Source organism: Acinonyx jubatus, chromosome B3 (genome assembly GCF_027475565.1).
Source record: "Acinonyx jubatus isolate Ajub_Pintada_27869175 chromosome B3, VMU_Ajub_asm_v1.0, whole genome shotgun sequence".
NCBI lineage: Eukaryota > Metazoa > Chordata > Mammalia > Carnivora > Felidae > Acinonyx > Acinonyx jubatus.
Window position 1 is genome coordinate 48,338,227 of NC_069386.1, and position 21,496 is coordinate 48,359,722.

The 21,496-nt window shown below is 37.2% G+C and overlaps 1 protein-coding gene across 1 annotated transcript; it reads left to right on the top strand.

Moving 5' to 3' along the window:
• The first annotated feature begins 18 nt into the window (after nt 1–18).
• RSL24D1 (ribosomal L24 domain containing 1) lies at nt 19–15,200 on the top strand. Its single transcript, XM_015087504.3, has 6 exons — nt 19–172; nt 4,709–4,822; nt 6,456–6,528; nt 11,917–11,980; nt 13,748–13,833; nt 15,014–15,200. Exons 1-6 carry the CDS (start codon nt 92–94, stop codon nt 15,085–15,087), a joined length of 492 nt encoding a protein of 163 aa, XP_014942990.2. The 5' UTR covers nt 19–91; the 3' UTR covers nt 15,088–15,200.
• The last annotated feature ends 6,296 nt before the right edge of the window (nt 15,201–21,496 follow it).

The window sequence follows — 21,496 nt, forward strand, 5'->3', positions numbered from 1 at the left end:
CGGGTACTAAAGAGAACCACTTCCTGTGACGGGCTGCGTCACTTCCGCTCGTGTTCGGCGTTTCGTCTGTGAGAGCTCACGCGGTTTCAACATGCGTATTGAGAAGTGTTATTTCTGTTCGGGGCCCATTTACCCCGGCCACGGCATGATGTTTGTCCGCAACGATTGCAAGGTGAGGTCGCCAACACTGGCGCGCGCTCTGCGACGCTCCCGCGGGCGTGAGGAGCGCCGCTTCAGCGCGTGGTTCCTTTGCACCTGGGGCGTTTGGCTCGCGTTTTCCGCGCTGCCCTCACAAGGGGATGATTTTGTGAGGACCTCCGGCCTCGACCTCCCGCTTGCGGAGTTTCTCCTTCCTGGTGTCCCGAACCGAGCTGGACACCAGGCCACCCTTGACCGGGGCTGGCTGCGGTGAGGTCCCCGAGTTATTTTAGACAGCGCCGGATGTAGTCTGGGGGTGTGTGAGGGCTGTTTGGTCACTCTTGTACCTGGGTGGAGTTCTTGAATTAAGTAAACTTTGTTGAATGTGTGGCCAGTCAAGCATCATTGCTAGGCTCTATGCCCCTAGAGACGAATAAGAGTTGGGAGTGTCCGTAACACTATAGAAATGCTGCATATGGCCTAGTAGTAGTTATGTATTACGAAGTTGCTGGAGGTGAGTTGGGGAGGGTCGTATTTGAAAAGGCTCAGAAAGACATTTATCTTGGATCTTGAATGTTGCATAAAAAAGTGAGAAGAGGGAATTCTAGGTGGTGGAAGAGTGAACAGTTGAAGAGAGGCACAGCGAAGCAATCTTTTTAGGGAAGTGACTTGTAAATGGTGATCCAGGCCTGGGGTAAGGCTATAAATACACATATATGTAAGTCTACATAAGAAGATACATCTATAAACATAAAATACAAACATAATTATGAGATATGAGACCTGGTTGTGAAAGACTTTGTGAATAATACATGAATTTGCTTTCTTATATCAGAATGAATCTCTTTCCTCTAACATTATTTCTCAGCATTTGGATCTAGGACTTTATATTTTAATAGGTGACTTTGTTATGCTAAGGAATTACACTTTCTGCTTCATCACCTTGTATCTATTAAAGATGGAAGATATTGACGTCATTAATTAGGAGCAAGGGGTTTTTGCTGAAAGTGTGGGACCAAAACTAGGTTTGGGAACTTGAAAGAACGTGTAGAAGATTTTGAATACCTGCTCTCAGGAACATGCTAAAAAATTTATAGAAACTAACTTAATGATCGTTAGGTTGGTGTTTAATTCAGAGTGGGCAATATGGCTTTGTAGATCATCTGGTCATTATAATTTTACGGTTTTTGCCCCGCAGGGCTTATCGGGTGGTTATAGGAGTGAGAACAAAAGACCATGGGAGCTATCTAGAGTTGTGTGTTGATTTGGCAGACACAATGGAAGTTCATGGTGGTGAAGTCTGTATTGCTAGCAAGGACAGTATTGAATTGGCTGCAAGCCAGCTTACTCTAGGGAAGACAAGAACAGAGTTGGCTGGGGATATAAGATTCAGAGGCCCTGAAGCACTAAGGAAGATAGGAATCTCGTTCTTTCTGTGTTTATCATGTCCAAATCTGTACCTTCTTTGCTCTAGTCTGAATTTTCCACTGGATAGGGAAATCCTGTTTGTACCAGTGAGGTTACTGAGAGTTCCTAATTCACATCTTTTTTGCTTTTTCATTTAATACTACTGTCATATGCCTAGACAGTTTTGCTAGAAATGTGAGAGTCATCTTTGAACCTTTTACCTTTTTTTAATCTAGTTACCACGTCTAGTTACCAAGTCTTAACCTGGCTCTGCAAAGTTTAGTGGTCTTTGCTTTCTTTTTGGCCTCCCACTCTGGTTTCATATTAGGCACTTGTTACTTTTATAGCTTCCTAATAGGTTTTCTGCCTTTTTTCTCTTAGTTTTTGGGACTGTTCTTCCTTCCTTCCTTCCTTCCTTCCTTCCTTCCTTCCTTCCTTCCTCCCTTCCTCCCTTCCTCCCTTCCTCCCTCCCTCCCTTCCTCCCTCCCTCCCTTCCTTCCTCTTTCCTCTCTTCCTTCTTTCCTTCTTTAATGTTTGTGTATTTTTGAGAGAGAGAGAGGTGTGAATGGGGGAGGGGGAGAGAGGAAGACACAGAATCCGAAGCAGGCTCCAGGCTCCGAGATAACAGCACAGAGCCTGATGCGGGGGTCAAACCCATGAACAGTGAGATCATGACCTGAGCTGAAGTTGGAGGCCCAACCGACTTGAGCCACCCAGGCTCCCTGGGACGGTTTTTCATAGAGACCTCCCCTCTTATGCTTCTTAGGTATTTTCTTAAGGGTACAATTAGTGTTAATATTCCATATTTTTATATACTTTTCAAACATAAAAAATACATGCACCCTTAATGAGTGCTTAATAAGTATTCAGTCAGTGGAGTTTAAGAGTTGAAGAACTTTGAAGCTGAGGTATTAGATCATTTAATCTGCATGTTGAAGACTGAGGATGATAGAGGACTAGCTTAAGAGGGAAACTTGAGCCTATGAAGCTTTGCCTCACAATCCATCCACCACTCACCCACCACTTCCTTTTTTTATATTTCCATTTTACTTACGTATGACCATTGCATATAGTTTTATCCCATTGTTTATGCCCTACCCTGATCTCAATCTCTTCATTGTAAAATGAGACTTTATTACAATGCTGTCCTAACCTTCTCAAGATAGAGTATGATGTTTTAATTATTCTTGTATCCCTAGTACCTGGTAATATCAGACACATAGTAGATCTTTCTTATTTGTTGGTTGAATTCCCTTCGTAGCTCCATTGATTCCAGTCTTTTCAGGTACTTTATTGTGCTTTTCAGTTAACATCTATTAGATACAGAGTTCAAATAGACTTCTCTATGTATAACTTTCCATTGGCTCAGTTTGGAATTGAGGAGATCCAGGACAAGTTCAAACCTCTCATTAGGTGTATCTCAGAAATGGGGACTTGTCTAGGAGTTATCTAGTAGGCATTAAATGTTAGGAGGCTTTTACTGTAAAAGGCAGTAGTCCTTTGGGCTAAAAATACAAAATTACTGATATGAATTCATGGTGGGGTACTCCAGGAGATCCATTGTATTCTTAGATTTCTACTTGCTTTGAAACTTGTTCAATAATACAGGCATGTTTTGACCCATGTCTCTTAGGAGAGGGCTCTCCAGGAGGTACTGACCCAGATCAGATTAAACTAGTATTGGCTTTTTTTTTTTTTTTTTTTTTTTGGAGAGGGAGGGAGAGAGGGAGGGCCAGGAGGGGACAGGGAGGAACAGAGGAACACACACACACACAGAGTGAGAGAGAGAAAGAAAGAATATCCCAACAGGCACCATGCTCGGTCCCAATGTGGAACTCCATCACATGACCCTGGGATCCTGACCTGAGCCGAAATCAAGAGCTGAATGCCCAACTGACTGAGCCACCCAGACGACCCTAGTATTGACTATTTCTAAGAAAACTGTGTTCTAGTGTATACAGGGACCTGCTTGAATTTCCCCATAGAACAAAGTGTACATAAAATGAAAAGTATTTTGGCGGGGCGCCTGGGGGGCTCAGTTAGTTAAGCATCCGACTTTGGCTCAGGTCATGATCTCATGGTTCATGAGTTTGAGCCCCGCTTTGGGCTCTGTGCTGACAGCTTGGAGCCTGGAGCCTGCTTCGGATTCTGTGTCTCCTTCTCTGTTCCTTCCCTGCTTGCACTCTCTCTCTCTCTCTCTCTCTCTCAAAAATAAATAAAGATTAAAAAAAAGAAAAGTATTTTGGCTTGTGATATATATGCAGGTTTGTGATGTATACACAAAATTTGAAATGTTTATACTTCATTTTGACCTTTTTTATACTTAATTAGACCTAGAAGATAGGTCACATCTTCTAGGTGTGATGATTCACCTTAATTTTATTTGCCAAGATCCATATACTCCTAAGTAGTACTTTTGCTTCTCAGATTTCCTGTACACATACAAATTGCATTGTGTTTGGAGACATTACAAAGTAACAAAATATGCATTTTAGACTTATAATGAGTCCTAATTAGCCATTTCATGGGCATATTGAAGCATCATTAAACTTTAAGTTAGCACTGTTAAAGGATAATATCTTCTGGGATGAAGGTGGAGAACTAGAGTATTGAAGAATTTCCTACTATGAGTACATATTTTAGAAAACAAATCTGTAGCCATTGTTAGTTGCTTTTTTGAAATTATTTTGTGCTTTTAACAAAAAGGATGGAAAGCACAAAAAGGGATTCACAGGAGTTGTTTGAAACTACCCCCACCTCCCACATTGAGGTATATAGAAAGTGAATTTTGAGAATTATTATTAAGTGGGCAGGGATTTAAATAAGTGACTTTCCTTGCAAATACCATTTTTTATTTAAGATGACTGTAAGGTTTTACTGTTAATCTATAAACATGACTGGTAATTTTTTAACCATATTATTTTGGGGGCCCTTAGCTGTTAGCTGTGATATTTGATAGTCAGGTTTTAGTCAAAAAATAGTTCAGTTTACATTTAATCTTACATGTTTACATGTATTTCTAAGTGGTGTTGTAAGAAGAAAGTGTGAGTACAACCATTGTCATTTTTCAGACTTTGCAGTATATTTTGTCTGGGCAGGGGTAACATCCTACGATAGAAAAAATCGTAATGTTGACTTTCCACTATTTTAACTTTTCTTATAGGTGTTCAGATTCTGTAAATCCAAGTGTCATAAAAACTTTAAAAAGAAGCGCAATCCTCGCAAGGTCAGGTGGACTAAAGCATTCCGTAAAGCAGCTGGTAAAGAGCTTACAGTGGTGAGTATAGTTAGCTTTCAATGGAATTTTTATGGTTTTTAAAATTTAACTTTTACAGGGGAGGGCATATAATTTAATTAACTATAACAAGGCTTCCTGTGATGAGAATTGGTAAGTGATTTATTTGGGTTTGGTTCTGATAATAATCTAATTTGCTACTCAAGGATTTTGAGACAAAGCCAAGAGATTAATTAAAGGATTCATCACCAACATTAAGGGTTCTGATAAGATTTGTAGTAGACTGATTTATCATTTTCTGGATTTCCTTACAGGACTTCGAGAACAGAGAAATTAGGTAATGGTGTTGGTAGAAGGAGGAATAGTGGATAGTCAAGGGTGAGAGAATATCATGCATGAGTCAGCCATCATCAGGTTGTTAGTACTGAGTTGGTATAAGGGCCTGGTGAAGCTAGTTCACGTATGACCCATGTAAAGGAGGAGGTGAAAGCTGCTGCATAAGCCTCCTTTGAGGGAGGAAGACCTTTAAACTGTTCCTTCCCTCCTTGTTTGACTTTCCCACCTCTCTACTCCTTAAGGGCAGTGTCTAAGCAATTGCAGTGAAGCCTTTTCCTGGCTTCCTTAATACTCCTCGTTTTCCATGAATGAGGAGAATGTATTTTGACAAGATGCAAAGCCAAATCACAATTATTGTCACAAAAATGATTTCTGGTATGGATGAGAATAAACTTAGCACTTCAAATGCAAGTGACAACTGCAGGAGTGAAGAAAGGATGCCAGTCACAGTCATCTGCTGGTGACCAGTTACCTTGTCTTTGCTGAGGTTATTGTGACTGAGTAGGTCACGTGTATATAAATAGGTAAATACAGAGTTATGCTGTTCCATGTGCCTATCTCACATAAATTTGAAAACTAAGAAACATACCTATAGTTTTTCTAAGAGAACTATAGCTTTTCTAAAATTGTTTCTCATGTTTTAAGGTAAATAGGATTATTAACTGTCAAAATACCAAGTACATTTAAAGGGCATCTGAAGAATTTCTGGGAGAGAATTATGTCATGCAGAGTAGCACCACATTTATTTGAAGATGTGTAGTTATATAGCTTTATGCTATAACAAAGGTATCTAAGTGTTCATATGCTATATGAAGATGTGTAGTTATATAGCTTTATGCTATAACAAAGGTATGTAAGTGTTGAGATATATGAACATACATGATAGGTTTTTAGGTTGAACCATATGAAATTCTCAGTGTTTGACTCATTTTGATCTTTGAAAAGTAGTAATTCATATGGTTCAGCCTCATAGAAAGTTTTCTGCCTGTGAGTCTCATCTAGGAACTGGAAATTAGGGAGGCCTCTTCAGTTTTTTATAATCTCCTTGATTGTTATATGCCTGAATGATGGGGCTAATACCTTCCTCCCGATGTCCTCTTAAGAATCACTTGTATACAGATTGGTATTTTCAGTAGGGCTGTCTTATACATCTGGTGTGAAAAGGAGAAAAAGTATGAAAACTTGGGTTTGCTGGGGCCACCCTGGGGAAATCTTAATATGTGTCCATGGTTTGAAATATGTGTCACACGGTTGGAACCCTTGTGAAAAGGAGAATAAAGTTTTAAGTAATGCTTCCTCTGTATCTCCCTTAAAACCATTATTTTTCCCTCTCTTACAGGATAATTCATTTGAATTTGAAAAACGTAGAAATGAACCTGTTAAATACCAGCGAGAGCTATGGAATAAAACTAGTAAGTCACAAAGGAATACCGGGAATTTTAGATACTTGTTTGGGATATTACCTTGAATTTAATGTTTTATGTTGCTTAAATATTTTCATTGATTAGCTTTTATTCTTTATCTTTGTTTTACTAGTTCTGTTGTACTTGCATCTTTTGTTATAAACTGCCCCAAATCCTTTTCAGAATTGGCTGATATATGCATTATAAAAATAATGTAATTATTAGATATGATTTGAAGTGCCTACACAGATATAAAAATACCTAAAAATCTGAGAAAAAATAGAAGTGGAGAATACTTTTTTGGGGTGAGTGTGGCATAGTTAAAATATACACAAAAGTTAACACTTTTTTTTTCATTTATTTTGAGAGAGCGTGCACATGTTGTGTGCACTTGAGTGGGGAAAGGGGCAGAGAGACAGAGAGAGAGAGAGAATCCCAAGCAGCCTCTGCACTGTCAGTACAGAGCCTGATGTGGGGCTTGAACTTACGAACTGTGAGATCAAACCTGAGCCAAAATCAAGAGGCAGATGCTTAGCTGACTGAGCCACCCAGGTGCCCCAACCTAACACACTTTATAAGTTTAGATAATTTAGTTTAGGGATATAAACATTCAGTATACTTTATAAAATGTAATGCTTCTGTAAAATTAAAAAGTGTAGCACCTAAGGTGATAATTACATTTTCTAACAGAACTTCTAAGTGCATGACTTAGGTATAAGTGGAGCTATAGGCTGCTGAAGTTAAAAGCAATGGTAACTAGTCCTTGTCTTTTTTTTTCCCTCTTTTTCCTGAAGTAGGCAGAGACTTTAGTGAAAAAAAAGAAACCCATATGTAGTAAAACTAAATTCCTTAAGTTAGCTTGTAGATGACCCTTTGCGTATGTTTGAGGTCCTTGTCCCTGACTTTTCTTCTCCCCATGCCTGTCTTATGTGTTCTTTAGCCATTTATATAGTCTTGGGTGTGGAGGTGATATAGTTGGTTTGTTATTGAGAAGTCTCCAGGGCTTGGAGTCCTGTAGACTTTATCAGTCTTGAATGGATCATAGTCAGGGCATCCTTTTCATCACCTTTTGCCCAGTCACAACACTTCAGGGGAGGAATTGAAAAATTGGGGCCTTTGTAGTAGTATTTGACACTCTCTAAAGCTTTATCTTTCTGGACTATGTGAAGAATTTAGACTCCAGTTTTGGAATTGCCTTTCCACATAATCTTGGTGTTTTCTTTTAAATAAGGTCTTTCCCTCTGTTTTGCAATTAGAGGAAGAGTTAATTTCTGGAAAGCAGTTGAATATACTGGGTTTATTTGATAAGGAAATAATGCTGATTTAAACTCAAGGATTTCTAAAGAGATTAATGGGATTCTTTTTTTAAATTGAGGTATAAATGACATAGAACATATTAGTTTCAGGTATACAGTGTAATAATGATTTGATACTTATATATATTGTGAAATGACAAAGTCTAGTTGGTATCCATCACCACGCATTATTACAAATTTTTGGTAAGAATTCTTAAAGTGATTCTAAAAGACAAACTTGTCAGAGATGTTATTAGAAGGTCTGAAAGCATTTTTATATCCCATTGAATTTTATTTAATTTTGGACTTTATTTTCTTTGTTACTATTTGAGGATAGAAGCTCCAGATCATTTTTACATATTTTATAACTATTACTTGGTGGAGATTCAGTTTGATGTTGAAACAGGTGAATATTTTAGTCGTCTGTGGATATTCAGTTACTATGACCCTCTGTGCTGGTTTCCTGTTACTAACACTGTTCCTGAAAGATACAATTGTGTATCGTAAGACTTCATGTATTTTAACAATAAGTACTTAGTCTTGCATACAAAGATGAACAGGGCACATATAGTCCCTGCCCTTCTGAGGCACTTCACTGAGTATTCCTATTTTATTGTTTCTCTTACACAGTAACTGGTTCGTATGTTATCAGTCACTGCCCCACTTATTTATACATATGTAAATTTTTAAAAAATTTTTTATTTATTTTTGAGACACAGAGACAGAGTGCGAGCAGGGCAGGGGCAGAGAGAGAGGGACATGCAGAATCTGAAACAGGTTCCAGGCTCTGAGCTGTCAGTACAGAACCCACGAATCATGAGATTATGACCTGAGAAAGTTGGACGCTTAACCAACTGAGCCACCCAGGCACCCCTACATAATCAAATTCTATAAGCAGCAGTGCTCTATAGAGGGTTCCCCCCCCCCCCCCCCCCCGCATAGATTCTATTATCCTTTCCTTTTGAGATCCTAAAAGTAGACTTTTCGTAGAAAACTTTCTCAGTAGACAGTATGAGTCTTTTGGAACTTAAAACTATTTCCTACTGCACAGTTAATAAAAACTTTTAGTAGTATTCCAAAAAATGTTACTCTTCTAAAAGGTTTGTTGATTCCCCACACCCTCTATTTCAGTATCATCAGGTCTGAAGCTAATCTGTTGGCAGTTTTATATTCATTGCTTACGTTTTTGAATTGTGGAACGGTGTGGACTGAGCAACTTTTGTTAAGATGCTGGTGTCCACAGAAACAGCAGGAGAACTTCAAAAACAAGAATCCTAGGAAGAAAAGTTTCTATTTTATCCTTCAGGTCTTTGTGTTGCAGGTCAATTTTAATATCAGGTGTTTCCTGGGGCACCTGGGTGGCTCAGTTGGTTAAGTGTTCGACTTTGGCTCAGGTCATGATCTTGCTGTTCATAAGTCTAGCCCCATGTCAGGCTCTGTGCTGATAGCTCAGAGCCTGGAGGCTGCTTTGGATTCTGTGTCTCTTTCTCTATGCCCTTCCCCTGCTCATTCTCTGTCTCTTGTTCTCTCAAAAAAATAAACATTAAAAAAAATATCAGGTGTTTCTTACATTAAAAATTTTTCAGTCTTCTGCAATATTTGGAAAGGTAGTGTCTTATTCTTTGGAGAGGATTTACCTGCCACTTTTTTGAAAAGTTTACTTATTTTGAGAGAAAGAAAGCACGCATGTGTGTGTAGGGGGAGAGGCAGAGAGAATCCCAAGCAGGCTGTCAGCCCAGAGCCTGAAGTAGGGCTTGTTCTCATGAACCCTGAGATCGTGACCTGAGATGAAATGGAGTTGGACGTTTAGCCGATTGCACCACCCAGGTGCCCCTACCTGCCACTGCTGTTTATTTCCCTTCTGAGTAACTTTAAGGTATAGAAATACTTTTGAGTACCAGAATTTGGCCATATTTTTGTTGAAAGTAAAGAAAGAAAAAAGTTACATATTTAGCATGAGCAGATTTAAAGTTGACTCTCTCTTAGATTATTCATGTAGACATTATCTTAATACCAGTGGCTCCATGAGACCTTTGGGGGATCTTGTTAAAATGCAGATTGCGATATAGCATGTCTCGGTGGGACTTAAGATTCTGCATTTCTGATATGCTTTCAGGTGGTATCAATGTTGGCTGGTCCCCATATTACACTTAAATGATTTTATTTTGACAGATTTTTAGACTGAACAGAAAAGCTGCAGAATTCTGATATCCTTCATCTTTGATTCCTCAAATGTTATTAAATTTACCATTCTCTGTCCTTTGTTTTCCTTTTATAATATTTTGAAGTTTTTAAGTTGCTATATAATGTTTTTATCCGTAAGTAGTTTAGTAGAAGAGTATTTCCTGAAAAATAGAACATTCTTGTAAATAACCATAGCATAGTTTTTAAAATTAAGAAATTAACATTGGTACAGTATTATCATTTAATCTTAGACCTGTGGAGGAATAGTACAGGTCATGTCTCTTTGGTCTCTTTGAATTTGAAACAGTTCCCAAGTTTTTATATTTTATGATACTGACAGATTTAAAAAATTTTTTTAATGTTTATTTTTGGGGGAGAGAGAGAAAATGAGTGGGGGAGGGGCAAGAGAGAGGGAGACCTAGAATCTGAAGCAGGTTCTAGGTTCTGAGTTGTCAGCACAGAGCCCAATGTGGGGCTTGAACCCACAAACTGTGAGATGACATGAGCTGAAGTTGGATGCTTAACTGAGCCACCCACGTGCACTGATATTGATGCTTTTGAAGAGTATGGGTCAAGTGTTTGGTATAAAGTCCCTTAATTGACTTTTGTTTGGTACTGCCTCAGTGTTAGATTTGGGTAATGGACGTTTGGCTGGAATACCATAGATGGGATGCTGAGTTCTTATCGTTGTATCCTATTAGGAGCTACCTCCTGCTGTCCATTGGTCTTATTACTGGCTGTGTTAACTTTGATCGTTGTTTAAGGTGGCATCTGACAGGTTTTTTCACTGTATTTTATCCTTTATAGTTAAAGTATATTGGTGATGTTTTAAGATTACTTGAATATCCTATTCTTCAGATCCACAGAATAGAAGAAGTTAGATTGGGAGTGTGTTGCCCAGTCTGGCGGCCACTGACCACAGGGGCTACACTTAAAATGTGGCTATTCTGAATAGAGATTTGCTGTAAATTTAAAAAAAAAAAAAATTTTTTTTTTCCTTAACATTTATTTTTGAGACAGAGCATGAGCAGGAGAGGGGCAGAGAGATAGAGAGACACAGATTTTGAAGCAGGGTCCTGGCTCTGAGCTATCAGCACAGAGCCTGATGCGGGGCTTGAATTCATGAACTGTGAGATCATGAACTGTGAGATCGTGACCGAATCGAAGTGGGATGCTTTTAACTGACTGAGTCACCCAGGTGCCCTGAGATTTGCTGTAAATGTAAAATACATGGTTTTTGAAGACTTTATATGAAAACAAGCATAAAATTCCTCAGTAATTTTTGTATTATGTTGAAATGACAGTATTTTGGATATATTGGATAAAATAAGATACATCGCTAGATTTTGACTTTTTAAATGTGGCTGCTAGAAAATGTAAAATTACATGTATGGTTTGTCTTAATCTTAGTGCTAATGTAGATTGTAGAGCGTAGTTGGATTTAGCCCCTCTACACATTTCCCCAAACTATTGGATTTTAGTGGTTGGGAACATGGCAAATTGATTGGTTCATTCTACCAGTATTCATCATGTGCAGATCATATCCCAGGCACTTAGAGGAAAAAGTAGTATTTATTACCAGAATGGTGCCTTTTTTTTTTTTTTTTAAACGGAGAGGACAAGGTAAGAATGAGATTTGTTGCCCTTAATCCAAATTCTTAAAGTTTGGGCTGGTTTAAAGTAGAAGGAAAATTTAGTAGCAGTAAAGACTTTTGTAAAATAAAAATTAGAGCTGTATTTGTGAAAGATAGCTGACAACACTGTTAACTCTAAGAGTACCTACCTTCTTCAGCTATTTTAGTAGGGATTATTTGTGCAATGAGGGTTTCATTTAAGCCATTTCTAAGTCAGAATAAAGTGATTATTAAAGCTCTTGCTTGAATGTGCAAAAATATGTAACTCTTATTTTTTTTTGTAGTTGATGCAATGAAGAGAGTTGAAGAGATCAAACAGAAACGCCAAGCTAAATTTATAATGAACAGGTATGAACATGTGTAGAGTAACTCTTGGAAAAATAATTACTAGTAGAAATCCAGATAAATTTTTTTCACATAACTTCAGAAAACTTGCAAGAATAGTATAAAGAACTCTTGTATATTCTGGTAGCATTTGGCCACATTCACTCTGTCCTTGTCTCTATGTAAGGTGAAGACATGATACCCTTTTTCTGAGTATATTTCTATGTATATATTCTAAAAATAAGAACATGTTCTTAGATACCTATCATATAATTACCCAAATCAGAAAATTAACATTGAATGATATGGTTATATAACCTACAAACCTTATTTAAATTTCACCAGTTCCAGTAGCAACAGAAAACCCTGGATCTTGCATTGCATTTAGTGGTCCTATCTCCTGAAGCTCCTTTAGTTTGGACAGTTTCTCATCTTAAATGACATTGACATTTTTGAAGAATACAGGTCAGTTATATTCTAGAATGTTCCTCAGTCTGTGTTTATCTTATGTTTTCCTCATGATTAGATTAGGGTTAGGTACTTTTGGCCAGAGTATCATAGAAATGATGATACATAAGAAGGACACAAATAGCAGGAGCCACATATTGTTTCAAGTGATTGATCACTTGGTTAAGGGGGTGTCTGCCAGTTTTTTCCACTCCATTGAAAAGCTCTGCTCTTTTTGATCAGTACATATCTTAGGGGAAATACATTGACCCTCTGCACAGTTCCTCAAACTGGTACCTGGTTCAGTAATTTTTTCTTTTATTAGTTGCCTTTCTCATATAAAGGAGCTTTTCCCTTTTCCAGTTTCAAAATGTATTCCTTTATTTATTCATGTATCTGTGTGTATTCATTGATTCTTCTGGTATTCAAGGGGTGATAATTCTTTGTCATTATTTTGATGTTGTAAGTGTTCCATATAGGCTACTGGGCATCCCTTCAGGCAGGGTCCCATTTCATTGTGAATTTCCTCATCTTTCTTTGGGTGCTTTCTTGATTGATGGCTAAGAAGATGTGGCCTCATCTTATACTTCCCTGGCCTGGAATTGGCTATTTCTTTAGAGCAGGGATTTTTTTTTTTTTTTTTTTGAGAGAGACGGTCTACACGTGTAAGCAGGGGAGGGGTAGAGAGAGGAGAGCGAGAATCCCAAGCAGGCTCCATGCTATCAATGCAGAACCCATGCTGGGCTAGATCCCACGAACCATGAGATTAAGAGTAGGACACCTGACAGACAGCCCCCCAGGTGTCCCAGGAGCATTTGTTTTTGATCACATTACTATTTAGTTTGTCATAGAAAAGCATGTGCCGACAGCTTTCTGGCTTTAAAAAAATGTTAAAGTGATATAGAAACAAAAGCTAAATGTTTGAGAACTAGTCTGTTAGCATGTTTGTCTCACATACATGTGTTTTGTGTTCTTGTATTACTGATCAGAAAAATTAGCACAGAGCCTATTTCGTTTGAGGAGAAAAGATCTAGGTACTTTAGCATTTGAGAGGTTTACACTATATCTGTATAATAGACATTGATGTCTGACATTTAATTCTTCAATCACATTTCTTCATTCACTCAGCAAATATATATTAATCCCCAGTTTATTCCTAAATACTAGGGATACAGTCAATGAACCAGTGGTAGTGTAAGAATTTCTTAAGCTAATTAGGAACTAGAAAATAATTTTGAGTTCTTACTGCTAATTCCTGGCTAAAACTATTTTGATAAATTATGAGTTAATGTCTTTTAAAGAAATTTTAGTAACTAGTTTTGGCTTTTATGTGTTTTGTCCTAGATTAAAGAAAAATAAAGAATTACAGAAAGTTCAGGACATCAAAGAAGTCAAGCAAAACATTCATCTTATCCGGGCCCCTCTTGCCGGTAAGTGCTGTATTACACAGAAGTTCTCTTTCAGTAGAGAAATCAAGAGTCAGGATTGTTGTGGTCTGGTTAAGTGGGTGCTAGTCAACTTCTTATGGGCATTTTTTATGTAAATACCACATTTATGGTATGACTTTGTTTATAAAAATATAATTTATTCATTGTATTGCCCAGTTCTAATTTATTGCAAATGGTGTTTTTCTTCCCTTCAGAAAAATCTTGTATTCCATAAGCTAGTCATATTTGAGTATTAATTTAATAGATTTTTGCCTATTTCATACTTTTTATTAAATAATAGTGTTTTTTATTAGTGGTTTTCCAACTTTGGTTGGTATGGGAATTGTGCAACTTAGGGTAAATACAGAGGCCCAGGCCTTTTGAGTCTGAACTTCTGTTCCTTAGCTTTCTGGGTTCTGATACTACTGTTTGTATTAAAACTTTCTCTTTAAGTTTATATAACTTGCCTGTAGTCACTCATTTGGGCAGTTGTTTGCATAGTTTCTTTTGTGGTGCTAGAAAACCAGTCTTCACTCAGCTGGCACCAAATACCATCTGTTATATGATTTACTTATGCAGATTACCTGAAGGGAGAGAAATTTTGGTGAGATTTAGTTCAAGAGTTAATTCCTGTGAATGATTCCATGTTGAAACCTTAGTAAGGTCAAATTCAACTATACGTTGAATAGATAAGTATTTAACGAGTTAATTTTTGTACCAACTTTTATTAAAATAGGCAAAATCTTGGAGCTTTTGTTTCACATATAGACGATGTGAACTTACACCCAGAACAACAGTAATGAACTGTTGTTATGTAACTTTTTAGGTAACCCTCTTAGGGTAGGTAAGTACACTATAAAGAACAGAGACCTTGGAGCCAGAGGGCCAGGGTTCAAATTCTCTCTTGAGCTTACTGGGCTTACTGAGTGATCTGGGACAATTTTATCCATCTCTGGGTCTGTGTTCTCTCATATTTAAAATGCATGTTAGGGTGAAATGGATAGATGTGTATGGAATGCTTATTTTATGTATGACATATCATAAGACCTGTGTGGGTTTGGTTACTATTCTTAAATTTCTTAGAATTGGCTATTTTAAACCATCTAAGATCCTTTATAAAATGTTGGTAAGAGTTCTGCAAGGTTACAGTGGATTGATATTTTTTTTTAATTTGTTTTTAAAGGCAAAGGAAAGCAATTGGAAGAAAAAATGGTGCAGAAATTACAACAGGATGTGGACATGGAAGATATTTCTTAAAGATCTCACTATTTCTATAAGTGCATTTGAAAATCTCCTTAGGAGACCAAGAACTTCTAAATGATCTTTTATATTTTACATAAGGTCACTCAAATGAAAGGTATTTAAAAATACATCTCTTCTACGTTGCTCATTGCTGTCTGTAAAATATCAGATATTATGGATGTTAGATTGCATTTCCATTGTTAAACCTTCACTGATGCTTACATTTATGTAAGTCATGCAACTTCTCTTTGTAAATACAGAAGTCAAGTGTAGGCATAAAATGTTCCTGCCATTTGGGTAATGGCACTATGCAGTATTTATGGAAGAACTAATGACAAAAATATATTTTACATATCCCTAGCCATAAATTTTCTTTGCAGCAAAATATTAATTTTACTTTATTTAATATCATAGAAGGGGGCTTAAAACAACTAAAACAACCTGTATGTATGATAATTAGCCTTAAGTAATCTTTTATTTTGATTTCAGTATTTGTTTTGGTTTCTTAGAAGAGTATATGAAGCCTAATTATGTTGGAGGTGAGAGCTGAATAGCTTTTTCCTGAAATGGTACTCTATACTTTCATTTTGGAGAACACTCAATTCTGAGATTCCTGATAGAACCAGATTTTTTTTTTCCAGCTTAGCAGTGGTTTAAAAGTGGAAGAATCCCAGTGCCTTTTAGGATGTTGTGTGGTTCCATTTCAAAAGCTCCTAATTGTTTTTGGATAATAGAATTTACGGTTTATTGTTTGGACTTAAGTTCATATTTTTTGTTTAAAAGCTACTAAAAAACTATTCGTTAGCAGGAAGAAAATAACTCCCACATACTACTGAAGTAGGAAATACAATTAAAGAAAAATATATACTGAATAATGTTTTTATATTTCTACATTTTTTGCAACTTTAAGGATATTAAGTAACTCACTTCACATTTTTAAGGACAGAACTTAGAATAAATTATAATCTTAGGGTTATAAAATTATAAAGTAATGGCTAAATTTTTACTTCAGTATTAGTGAAAAAGTGATCACTGGACAAAGTGTTCAGGACAAAGATCTGAATTCCAGTGTGATTTTTGCCCTTGTGTTCTTATTTGTTAAATATGGGTCATTGGTAGACAACATTATTGATAAAACAATTAGGGGAAATGATATATGAACTCAAAGACATTTGTTAAATTACTTGAAGTTTGTACTCCATACTAGATTTATGTTTGTTTTAATATCAACATGTTTAAGGGGTGCCCAAGTGGCTCAGTCAGTTAAGTATCCGACTTCGGCTCAGATCATGATCTCACAGTTCATGGGTTGAACCCTATGTCAGGCTCTGCGCTGACAGCTCAGAACCTGGAGCCTGCTTCAGATTCTGTGTCTCCCTCTCTCTCTGCCCCTCCACCACTCATGCTCTGTCTCAAAAATAAATAAACATTAAAAAAATTTAAAAAAAATCAACATGTTTAAGATCACATACTGTCAGATTTCCTACCTTGAGACCATCAATTTGGGAAATTGAGCTGAAAAGAGAAGTGTTTGGTTATTAAACTTTGAGATGCAGTATCAGTTCTTCCTAACTGTCAGGAATTCATAGTATTTTGAGATCCCAGATATCTTTATAAACTGTGTGGATGCAGATGCCACCGTTCCCCCCTTCCCTCCTCTGCAGCTCTCTAAGTACGGTTCTATGACTGAGTTGTCCCTTTAAAATGTTGCCTGAGAAGGGGCATGGTACAGTGCTGTTTCTATTTGTCTGATTGAGACCTCTGCTGGGCCGTTAGTGTAACACAAAAGCATAAAATTTTCCTGACCTTTGCTTCATAGAACTTATGTATTCTTCAATTGTTTAAGGGTAATATAACTTTGGAAGTCATAGAAAAGAATTTGCTTACACATTTGCCTTATAAAACCTTGTAGGATAGCAGAAAAAACTCATTAAGGGACACTTGGCTGGCTTAGTAGAGTATGCAACTCTTGATGCTGGGGTTGTGAGTTTGAGCTCCACCCTGGGAGTAGAATTTACTTAAACTCATTAAGTCTTATTTCTTAAAAATAGAAAACCTTGAAAGATGTTTATGTTATAGAAATAAGTTCCATAAGGACTGGCCTCTTTCCTAACATTCCACGAAGTAGCACTCTTCTTTTCTAGTTGGAAGAATTTTTAGGTAACTTGCCTTCTTATCACATAGATGGAGTAGGCAGTGTTTTGTATTCATGCAAGTGCCTATGTGTAGAAGGGATTTATCTGGAGCTTCAGATACTGTCTTAAGTCCCAGTGATTGCTATAAGAGAGGACTGTAGAAGTTACTTGAGTGATGCTCAACCTGTGTGTTGGTTTTTTCATTGAATAAATGGAAATGATAGTATGACTACAGGATTTTTTATGAGGATCCAGGTAATATATGCAAAATAATCATTTCAAGGCCACTCCCATAATAGGTAGTATTGAATTCTTAGCTGTTAGGATTGGCTTTGTGACCACACAAAACTTACAGGCAATGGGCTTTGCCTTGGGAGAAAGGTGGGGGGTATTAGGGTTTGGGGATAGCTGTCATTAAATTGAGTACAGTGCACTTAGTCCACAAAGCCAGAGTTATGTAGGGCTTAAAATGTTAATTTTAACTTTTAATTTCACCTAGAAAAATCAGTTATTTAGAGCATCTTATTCCCTATTCTGTTACGAAGATTGGGAGGGGGAAATCCATTTCCGATTTGTCAGCTCATGATTTAAACAGTGAATTGTCACCCATAATATCAAGGGTTAATTTATGTAAGACAGTTTATCCCTCCCACCAATCCTTCTTACATTTTAAAAGGAGATTGAAAAAAATCAGACTTTAATTATACAGATGTATACATTATAATATTGAATGAATACCACCTGGTAAAAATTAGCACAGTAGCCTGCTGAATTGAAAGTGTTCAAAAGATAAGGGGGAAAAATAAGTATCAAAAAAGAGAAAACAGTTTCAAAGTCTATTTCTTTTGGAAAATTCTTTCTATATTCTTTTTTTTTTTTTTTTTTTTACATATAACAGAATTGAAAATATAACTCACACATTTTGCCCTGCATGTTTTTGTTTTGAGTATCAATTAGCCTTATGTTGATTTGAAATTTTTTGGTCAGTTGAATTTCTTTGTGAAGAAGTGACTTTTTAAGAATATATTCTCATGTTCTGAATTTAAGAATCTCTACTTTCTGGTGCCACTGGTGAGCCTTTGGCTTAAGCTGTCCTGCTCCAAAATTTTCCTTGGCTTTTATAACTTAACTGAATCCATCATATAGGGATTGAAGGTGATATTTGTGCTTCGTAACCTTCCCTAAGGTACCAGTTACTGTATCTCCTTCTGTAACCTCTAGTTTTGTGGCTGCCCTTTGATCTTGCTAATAGATTCCTTTTCAACATTTGTGATAAAGTCTTGACTAATAGACATCTCCATCCTGTTCAGCAAATCCAGGCAGCTCATTTTATCATAATCTCCAAGGGTCCAGGGATGGTTTCTATCTTATCCCAGGCACGTATTAAGTACCTGGTGCCTGGAAGATGCTTGATAATTGTGACTAAGTGGAAAATTAGTGTGTAGCTACATGCAAGGTTTACTGGACGGTTTTTTTGTTTTTTGTTTTTTTAAATAACCAGTAACTTCAAAGATACAAAAGATAAATTACCAGCAGTGAGCTGCATTAAGAAAGGAAGCATTCTCTGACTTCAGCATTAATCAAATCTGTTAGGAAGACTTGCTTAAGAGCAGTGTTTGCCTTAGGTGGCATACCAGATTTTGCTTAGGTCTACTTCTTTAGTGGCGATAGATCAACCTGCATTTCTGGGTTTGGCTGGAGCATTCCCATATCAGGAAATCCTACGAAGGACTGAACATAAGCTGTTATTGTCATGGCAGTCATAGAGTATAAAAACATAAATAAGGACAATGAATTGGGAAGAATCTATTAATACCTCAAGAGTACTGTTCCAGAGTAATGTTAACCAAACAAAAAATACAAGAGACAGGCTCTTTAGTATTTTGAGGAATTCAGTTTTCTGAATGACAGCTTTTAAATACTTGCTTTAGTCTATTACAGTAAAGTGCTAATATGTTTAGTTTGGTGGCAAGCTGTGGACTCTTAGGAACACCAGTGAAAAGTATGCCATTCTAGTCAGTTACTCCACACAGTTGTCTAGTGTGCATCTAATCAGACTTCCATATTTCCTCTTCTGATAGCAAGGAATGCAGTACAGGGAGGGAGTGAGCAAGTATTAAAGGCAGTTTACTTGATTCGAAGAATTTGCCATTCAGAAGCATAGTACAACATACTCCTATATGTTAAATTTTAGGTGTTTACATTGCATGGTTCACTGAGTTTCTCTTCAGCCCTCAGATTCTTCATGCTGCCAAAACATCACAGCTATTAGCTTTTGACTTTGTACTAATACAGTTTCCCCCATTTCTTAGAATATACACAAGAAGAACTACCAGAAAATACATTAGAAGAATAGACAACGGAAATAAGAATTGTGTAGAGAAAAACATCTCAAAGGAGAAAATATGCAGGTCATAACCTCTCAATACCATTGTTCTCACATTTACAAACATGTAGTACTACCTAGTTCCACAGTTGTGAGAATTTAGTGCCAGTTATTACCGACAGGTACATTGCATTCATCTTAGAATATTCACAACCCTTTAAGTCTGTCCTCATTTTGCAGATGGGGAACCTGAGGTTAAGAGAGATTGAATAGTGTGATCATGTCACTAACAACTAGCAGAGCTTAGAATTAAGCTCAGTCTGACTGAGTCAGTCACCTGCTGGTATTCTGAATAGCATCTAGTATGATGCCTGGCACATGGTTGGTGCTCAATATATGTTTACTCATTCAAGGGAAACAAAAAATCTATCAAGTAAGAGAAGGGGTTCTGGAGAACTGGATAGGTTTTTATGAAGTAGTTTCATTTTTTTGTGTGTAGGACTGACAGGTGATCATTTGTCCCAGCTTGAGTGTAATTAAGACAGCAAATCTAATGAAATGTTTTTGAAATTTATTGTCTTAAAGTAAATTAGGATAGTAATGCCTGTAATTACAGTGTAATTTCTAATTATTGAAGGAAATATTCACCTGGCTCTGAAATGTATGCTAATCCTGCTATCTAAAAAATTTGAAATTTTACCAACACCTGCTTTTATTTATGAGCGCTTTCAGTGTTCATCAATTAGGTTTTGAAATGTTTGTGTCTGCTGTGTATGAGGCATTGTTTGCCTCATTTAGCAACAAAATAATTAGTTTATGTTATATTTGAGAAATTTGAATCATTGGGAATTGTCTTCATCTAGTTACAGTTTATAGGACTTCAAAAATTTAATAGGTATTTATTCTTCTGCCAGTTCTTAAAATTCTCCAGGACTGTTGGGATTATTGCCAACAGTCCTAGGGACTGAAAGTTATAATGCTGATAAGCTTCAGGGTTCATTTGAGGTGAGAGGTGGCTTTTGAAGATGCCCAGTAGGCTATTTGAGCCGTCTTAACAACCGAAAGGGAAAAAAATCTTCAGATCATCTTACCAAAATGTACAGCATACATGGTAACATGTCATTCCCACTTTTAAGTGGAATCTCAGAAATAACGTGGGTCCTATCAAGTGATTTTACTTCCTTTGGCTAGATGGGAAATCCCCACTAGAGATTAGGCATCCAGGAAGGTTTGGGTCAAATCTGTTAAAGGACAGCTATAGTAGCATGCAGAGAGTGGGCCTTAAACTTGTTGGCACATTAGAATTATATGGGCCAGCCATAAAATTAACAATGCCAGAGCCCTGTCCCAGGCCAATTAAATGAGAATCTCTGGGATTAGGCCCAGACATTGGTATTTTTTAAAAAGCTACCAAGTAAGGGTTAACCAATAACAACACCATAGTAGCCTCTTCAACTTTCTTACTCCCATGCACACACAATGTATAGTTATATACAGAGCAGTTACTACTGAAGAAAATCCAGAAACTAGCTAGGTGACTTATACGTTAGCTGAATGAGGAAATGGCCACATTGAAATGAGTAGGAAAGGCTGAGACACATTTCCAGTAAACCTGGTACAAGACCATACAACGAGGAAATAACTCCACAACTCCTGTCTTCTCCCTGAGGAGTGAAGGGTTTGGAATGCACATCTGGTGCCCTAACTTTTAAGACGCTCACCCAAGGGACAGGTCCCCACAACACCTAGCACTGCACCAGTGACACTTGGGTACAAGACTGTAGCAAACAAAAGAGTAGTTACTGGTATGTGAACACTTAACAAGGGCTTCCCTTCCTGGGCCCAGTATAAAGGGAGCAGGCAAAATTACCCATATTCAAATTTTTGATTTTTATTTAATTATTATAGAGAATGAGCCGAGGAGAGGGGTGAGGGAGACTGAGAATCTTAACCAGGATTCACA

What these genes read in the sequence shown, in the direction of transcription:
- RSL24D1 (XM_015087504.3), top strand. Translation starts at nt 92, where the DNA reads ATGCGTATTGAGAAGTGTTATTTCTGTTCGGGGCCCATTTACCCCGGC. An exon ending in CTGGTAAAGAGCTTACAGTG is followed by an intron (nt 4,823 to 6,455) that starts GTGAGTATAGTT and finishes CCTCTCTTACAG; the next exon opens with GATAATTCATTTGAATTTGA. An exon ending in GCTAAATTTATAATGAACAG is followed by an intron (nt 11,981 to 13,747) that starts GTATGAACATGT and finishes GTTTTGTCCTAG; the next exon opens with ATTAAAGAAAAATAAAGAAT.